The sequence below is a fragment of the Phyllobates terribilis genome, unplaced genomic scaffold (assembly GCF_046119375.1).
Source record: "Phyllobates terribilis strain yellow unplaced genomic scaffold, ASM4611937v1 Scaffold_5__5_contigs__length_657084704, whole genome shotgun sequence".
Lineage (NCBI taxonomy): Eukaryota > Metazoa > Chordata > Amphibia > Anura > Dendrobatidae > Phyllobates > Phyllobates terribilis.
The window spans coordinates 379,687,716-379,695,217 of NW_027362765.1; the positions used below are offsets into that span (position 1 = coordinate 379,687,716).

At 48.9% G+C, this 7,502-nt stretch overlaps 1 protein-coding gene across 1 annotated transcript; it reads left to right on the top strand.

Annotated features, from left to right (window-relative positions):
- Window positions 1–2,203: 2,203 nt before the first annotated feature.
- On the top strand, window positions 2,204–7,125 carry GAPDH (glyceraldehyde-3-phosphate dehydrogenase). The gene is made up of 12 exons (XM_073684887.1): window positions 2,204–2,316; window positions 2,423–2,469; window positions 4,434–4,533; window positions 4,752–4,858; window positions 5,207–5,297; window positions 5,372–5,487; window positions 5,898–5,979; window positions 6,055–6,206; window positions 6,358–6,436; window positions 6,517–6,600; window positions 6,685–6,782; window positions 6,916–7,125. The coding sequence occupies exons 2-12, from the start codon at window positions 2,447–2,449 to the stop codon at window positions 6,983–6,985; spliced, it is 1,002 nt and encodes a 333-aa protein (XP_073540988.1). The 5' UTR covers window positions 2,204–2,316; window positions 2,423–2,446; the 3' UTR covers window positions 6,986–7,125.
- Window positions 7,126–7,502: the final 377 nt, after the last annotated feature.

Genomic DNA, 7,502 nt, shown 5'->3' on the forward strand with positions numbered 1-7,502 from the left:
TGGTAAGAAGGTTTGCTGTGTCTGTCAGCTTAGTGTCCAGAGGCTGGAGGCGCTACCAGGAGACATGGAGGGGGCCATAGGAGGGCAACAACCCAGCAGCAGGACCGCTACCTCCGCCTTTGTGCAAGGAGGAACAGGAGGAGCACTGCCAGAGCCCTGCAAAATGACCTCCAGCAGGCCACAAATGTCCATGTGTCTGCACAAACGGTTAGAAACCGACTCCATGAGGGTGGTATGAGGGCCCGACGTCCACAGATGGAGGTTGTGCTCACAGCTCATCACCGTGCAGGGAAGTCATACAGGCACGTGGAGGCCACACACAATACTCAGCCTCATCAGGAGCATGCCCAGGCGTTGTAGGGAGGTCATACAGGCACGTGGAGGCCACACACAATACTCAGCCTCATCAGGAGCATGCCCAGGCGTTGTAGGGAGGTCATACAGGCACGTGGAGGCCACACACAATACTCAGCCTCATCAGGAGCATGCCCAGGCGTTGTAGGGAGGTCATACAGGCACGTGGAGGCCACACACAATACTCAGCCTCATCAGGAGCATGCCCAGGCGTTGTAGGGTGGTCATACAGGCACGTGGAGGCCACACACAATACTCAGCCTCATCAGGAGCATGCCCAGGCGTTGTAGGGTGGTCATACAGGCACGTGGAGGCCACACACAATACTCAGCCTCATCAGGAGCATGCCCAGGCGTTGTAGGGAGGTCATACAGGCACGTGGAGGCCACACACAATACTCAGCCTCATTTTGACTTGTTTTAAGGACATTACATCAAAGTTGGATCAGCCTGTAGTGTGTTTTTCCACTTTAATTTTGGGGGTGACACCAAATCCAGGCCTCCATTGGTTAATAAATTCGATTTCCATTGATGATTTTTGTGTGATTTTGTTGTCAGCACGTTCAACTTTATACAGAACAAAGGATTCAATGAGAATATTTCATTCACTCAGATCTAGGATGTGGTATTTGAGTGTTCCCTTTATTTTTTTGAGCAGTGTATTTGACAACTGTGCCACAGCTACCACCTGACAACACAATGCGAGCTAGTGGCACACATGTTTTTGGTCGACTAGTCTGACAATATCTGTCCCACGACACGTCGCTGTGTAGCCTTAGCTTAATACGGCCTTGCAGTATCAAGCTAATCCCACTTATGTTTTGGGGGTCGTGCGACTTGTAGACCATTTGCTATTACGTAACCAAAGTCGTCACGTAGCCATGGCCATTAAGATGGGGCCACACGATGACTTTGGCAGTGACACAGGTCATGCAATCAGACAGCGCTGCATGCTGCTGCCAGGCTTGGACTGGCCCACTGGATAACAGGAAAATTCTCCGGTGGGCCACTGTGCCACCACCCTCTTATATGAGCAGTACTTGGCACAATATACTTGAATCCCTATGTACAAAGGCGGCATCGTATTCATGTAACAATCTACTGGGTTCATTGTTATATAAATTTGTGATTGATGTCACATTTGCGTTTAGTTGAATAGTGGGACCCTGGAGTTGGGTACTGGTGTCCTTGGCACCCTAGTGGGGTTGAATTGCGACCAGCAAGCAAGCTGTAAAAAATCCAACTGTTTCTGACTTTTTGCACCTTGCTTGAGAGCTGCAGGCGGACCCTACTCACATTAATCTAAAGAAGCAGCGGCGTACAGCGAACTTTGGCAGTGGGAACCAGTATTGGAGCCACAGTCGCCGTGTCATAGGGTCATAGGGCATCCCTGGCCATGTGAGGGAACTATAAAGCCCAGCAGGTGCTCTCTTATCATAGTACTACATCCCCCATCAGTTCTACAGCCAGAAAATGTGACCTTGTATTAGCTATATAGTGGATGGTGGATTATTATCCATATTAATTGTATACATGTTTCTATGCATAGAGGATTATGACCCTGATGAGGTTTGGAAGGCTGAATGGCGCAATAGGGTGAAAGACTGTGCTGCAATGTGATGAGGGTGAGGTAACAGGATGAAGGAAGCTAGAATGTAGATACTACACCAGATGGGAGTGACCGCAGTGCCACTGAATCACCATGTAGTCAGATCACAGGGAAGCACAATACGGTAATTATAAATGGGGGGACCAGAAGCGTTAGATGCGCGTCTACTACAAATCTTACGGTAGCACGTAGCCCGGTCTAGAGATGACAGAAGGTGCTTGTGACGTTCTGACTCTGCGGGCGGTGATTGGTGCGGAGCTGTTGGTGGGCGGAGCCGGCCCTGTCACTCATCAGGCTGGGTATATAAGAGGGCTGGGCTCGCGGTCAGTCACTCTGCAGCAGGACTTGTGAGAGGTGGGTTCAGGCCCTGGGCGCTGGGTTTCGGGTGTATTTGGGAGTCCTGGGTGCTCCTCTGTTCATGTCTGTGGTCCATTATTTTTAATTTGCTCTCCCTTTGTAGGAGCAGAAACTACAGGCAGCAATCATGGTGAATATCGGCATCAACGGGTGAGTTTATCTGGGGATGACCCTAGCGCGCGCATTATATTTTATGTGCATGCTTCTGTAGTGGGAGCCGAGTGACCTGGCCATTAACTGGTTAATCAGGGGTGATCAGTGACTAACGGTGCAAGGGTTGTTGGAGGGGGAGGTGTTCTACACTGTATGGCGAGCAAGAGGTTAATGGCATTAATATACAGTGTATGATTTCCCCTTGCATTTGTTGCTTGTGCTCCTGCTGTCCATGGCTGAGGCAGGGAGGGGGTGTCTTCTGCCCCTCCAGGGGGCGAGTGCTGAGGATGGAGGCCAGATTTGCAGATCAGTGAACGCTCTGCTTCTGGTCCATTGAATGTGCAAGATGGCTGCTCCATTAACCCCTGCCAATGCAGCTCTGGTCACACCCACTGTCTCCCTCTGCAGTTTCCCTGTGCACCTCCCTCATGCTCTGCAGAGATGCGCAACCTAATCCCCCCACCTTCCACCCCTGGCTGAGCCTCAAGGGTATCTCAAGGTCACTGTCTCATGCAGGTCATTGGTCTCCAGAAGTTGGGGGCAGTTTGGTGGTCCCTGTGCTCCACCTCTACCTGATCCATGCACAGGGGTGTGTTAGGGGATGGGGCAGGAGTCCCATTCTCACCACCTCCCCTAGTGCTGTGACTGGTGCTTGCACATGAGCATAGATGACTTGTGTTCTGCTGGTGCTGCATGTAGATGCTAGGTTGGGGGTGTCTCTGGGGGTCTGTTACCATCTACAAAAAAAAATCCATTGTGATAACCTAATGGCAATGTGAATGGTGACCTCTGTGGAGAGCAGCCAGCACCCTCCCCACTGTGTAAAGTAGGTCTCCTATTAATAGAGGAGCACCAGCTGCCTAGAGGAGGAGGGGGAAGGGTCTTACCCTGTTTACTGGGGTGTATGATTTGGCTGCCCTGTGCAGAGCAGGGTCTGTCTCCTCATTGGGTGACACTGGATCCTTATAATTCCCATGTTCTTGCAGCTGGACTTTATCCATCCTGTCTTCCTGTTTGTTCACACTTGGCCATGAACTTTGCTCCAGCAGGGGAGGTGTTCTGCAGCTGATGCTCATTCTTACAGGCTGCTCTCAACAGCCCTGTAGGGCACTGCCCCTGAGTCTGGGGGTAGGGGGGGGGAGAGACATCACTGCACTATGTATCTAGGTCAGGTCGCTGGGAAAACTTGTAGAATGGGCTCTAACACCTGATACACCATGCGGGGTCAGCATGAGTTAAGTATATACTTCCGTATCCATAAAAGGACAGAACAAGATAAGAAAATGTCTTCCAAAAAAAAATGCCCACACAGGCTGTGCTCTATTCACTTTGGAGAGCTGAGTTGCAATACCAGACTCATCCTGCAGACAGGTGTGGCACTTGTCTGAATGTGTCCAGTACTAGAATAGCATGGCAGAACAATGAGAATCCATAGCATGTCTTCAATAAAGGGGATGATGGTGTGGGTCCACACTAATGAGAAGCCATTGGATAAAATGACTGAAGTTTGCAGGTGACTCTCTGGAGGCCACTAATTTATAACTGGGCAAATTTAGCCCCCTAGGTCAGCTGGACATATAGTGGGGGGTTGTGTGTTCTTCTGAATGCACCTAGAGAAGGCTTCAGGTTTTGACTGGGGGATTTGCACAAGTAAAATCTGCAGTGCATGTTGGTTCTGTAACTCCTTCTGCTGCAGATTTGCAACATTGCTACATGTGAGATTAACCTTTTGGGCTCGGCACAAGTGGCTTCTCCATCCCCCTTCCTTAGTTTGCACATTGACTAGTGATGGCAGATGTGATTTTTAATCCTTGGCATTACACTGGATTCTAGAGCAATGAGTTGGGTGCCCTTTAATTGATCACATGACTTGCTATTAACCATTCAGCTGCTGCATATTGTCACTGTGTATAGAAGGCCCTATGACATCTTAACTTCTCTAAATGTGCTTCTCTTGGCAGATTTGGTCGCATCGGGCGTCTGGTGACCCGTGCTGCAATTGAGTCTGGAAAAGTAAACGTTGTTGCAATCAATGATCCCTTCATTGATCTTAAGTACATGGTATGTTGGCATGGCCTCAGGGGTAGCTGGATGTTTGGCTGGTATTTAGCTCTTGTAGCTGGCATTACAGCAAGACATATTTCGATAACTGCACTAGAAGTCTCATCATGCCTTGCTAGTGTTTCCCCATGCAGAAAAATCTCATTTGTGGACTGGGGTATAGTGAGTTGCTGCATTTATTGTAGGTTTTCTAACACAACACAACCTGTCTTCCTTAGGTTTACATGTTCAAGTATGACTCCACTCACGGACGCTTCAAGGGAACAGTCGCTGCTGAAAATGGAAAGCTGGTGGTGAACGGCCATCCCATCACCGTCTCTCAGGAGTGAGTATACATCAATGTCAAGCAAGAGACCCCACTAATCCCATTGGGTCTGGTATCAGTGGGGGCATCTTGTATTCCTAAAGCTTTTATCAGCTACAGTGATCCCACCCTATAGTGCAGGTGGTTCATATTTGATAGTCTGAAGAAAATGGCTAAAACTGCAGGGATCCATTATCTCCACTTATGAGCATTGGGATCTGATTCCACAGAAACACTTGGACGGCAGCCACAGAGGAGAAGGCTCTGGCCAAAAACCCATTTATAGCTGTTTATGCAGACACTGCTGTCATACCAGAGTCCCAGCCTGTGATCTCCAATAAGTCACTGTTGCTTTCTGTTACCTTGTAGACGTGACCCAGCTAACATCAAATGGGGCGATGCCTGCGCAGACTATGTGGTGGAGTCCACCGGTGTCTTCACTACCATTGACAAGGCCTCTGTAAGTGTCCACTCCAGCCATTACTGATCTGACGAGTACCCTGTGCCTCCAATAACTCACCTCCATCTTTCCAGGCTCACTTGAAAGGAGGTGCCAAGCGTGTCATCATCTCGGCACCTTCAGCAGATGCTCCCATGTTCGTTGTTGGTGTCAACCATGAAACCTATGATAACTCCCTGAAGGTTATCAGGTAACTATGGACCTGGTGGGAGGGGGCACTAGTTGAGCACAGGGTCCAGGGCTCCGTTACACTTGTGCCTTAGGAGTGTCAGGAGCTCCTAATGCTGGTGAGAACGTGGTCAGCAGAAACTGCTGGTGGCTGCATCATATGCAGGTCTGAATTAATCTAAATTTAGTTTGCTGGATGCTTTATAGTATCTACATATCCCAAAGCACTGAAAAGCAAAAAAATAAAGGTTTTCTGCACTTAGTCTTGAATGCCAAAGTGTTCCCTTTAATTGCAATTAGTCACAACCATTGGTGGTTACCATGTCTGAGTGCAACTCCCTGCTGCAGGCATGTTTGTGCTGACTGGAGCATGGGGGAGGGGATTTCATACATTACTTGGGTATAAAATTACATCTGCTCTTCCATCCACAGCAACGCCTCCTGCACCACAAACTGCCTTGCTCCTCTTGCAAAGGTCATCAATGACAACTTTGGCATTCTGGAGGCCCTGATGGTGAGATACTACCCACCACCTCCAAACTACTGATTCACTCGTCCTTTGCTGATCTTCTGTGCTCTTTCCCTTCAGACCACAGTCCATGCTTACACCGCCACCCAGAAGACTGTAGATGGACCCTCAGGGAAGATGTGGCGTGACGGCAGAGGCGCAGGACAGAACATCATCCCAGCATCAACTGGTGCTGCTAAGGCTGTAGGCAAAGTCATCCCAGCCCTGAACGGGTAAGGTGCTGCTGCCACTAATGCCCATGGCTTTAAATGGGGCTTGAGGCAGCTGAGCAGAAATGTGCAGCTTGACTATAAATCAGGCTGGGGGGTGAGAAACTGGGTAGGATCTTGGCACAATACTCAAATCTCTATTTCTTTTTTCCAGAAAGTGCACTGGCATGGCCCTCAGGGTTCCCACTCCTAATGTGTCAGTCGTAGACTTGACTGCCCGCCTGGAGAAACCAGTAAGTATGGGGGGAGTCTACCTTGCACCTGAGACCTCTTGTCCTGCAACTGAAGGGTTAATTTGGCTTTATTTCTTAAGGCTAAATATGAAGACATTAAGGCTGCAGTGAAGAAAGCGTCTGAAGGACCACTGAAGGGAATCCTGGGGTACACAGAGGATGAGGTGGGTGTTGTGCCATCCTGGACTTGTAACCTATATATTTATGTTTTTTTTCTTTTTGCTCATGCATTCATTTATCCACCTCAGGTTGTCTCAACTGACTTCAATGGTGACACTCACTCCTCCATCTTTGATGCTGGCGCTGGTATTTCACTGAACGATCACTTTGTTAAATTGGTCACTTGGTGAGTATAAAGGAATGGTGTGAACGCATGTTTGGATTGTATGTATGGTCGGTGTCCTGTACTCCCGATGGGTATTGTAGTGACCCCATTCTGGAGGGTCTTGGCCAAGTCTAATCTGGATCTTGTCTTGCAGGTATGACAATGAATGCGGCTACAGCCACCGTGTAGTGGACCTCATAAGTTACATTGCCACCAAGGAGTAAAGTCATCAAGTCATCCCCTCTCCTGTCACTGCAGGGCCCAGCGTCTCACCCAGTGATGTGTCCTGTCACTGAAGGGGCCCGGAGTCACCCCTACTAGTCTGTCTGTCAGTTTCTGTGTTAATAAATTGTGAAACACTGAACCCCATTGTATAATGTGGATCTGTATATGGAGGGAGCAAAAAAATGCCTGGAGCTTAACAAGAGGAGCAGTGGGTGCCCTGGCAGTGCCCAGAGGTTCTCCAGGCTGCATTGAAGTCTTCAGACTAATCGTGTTGGTGTCAGACTAGACTTCAGCTTGGAATTTTATTTTTTTTTCTAATTGGAGCCTGTCATCTGTAATACACCTATTGGCCAGATTAGGTGATCAATCATTGCCTGGGGCAGTCTCAGAAGGGGTGGCACATGCACAGTTCAATAATACAGTTCTCACCACTTCATCAGGGTCTTGTGGTGTGTGCCAGCTCCTGTAGAATGACACTGGGAACTGCAGCACCTATGCAAAATCTTCCAGAACAGT

What these genes read in the sequence shown, in the direction of transcription:
- GAPDH (XM_073684887.1), top strand. Translation starts at nt 2,447, where the DNA reads ATGGTGAATATCGGCATCAACGG. An exon ending in CCCATCACCGTCTCTCAGGA is followed by an intron (nt 4,859 to 5,206) that starts GTGAGTATACAT and finishes GTTACCTTGTAG; the next exon opens with ACGTGACCCAGCTAACATCA. An exon ending in TGGGGTACACAGAGGATGAG is followed by an intron (nt 6,601 to 6,684) that starts GTGGGTGTTGTG and finishes TATCCACCTCAG; the next exon opens with GTTGTCTCAACTGACTTCAA.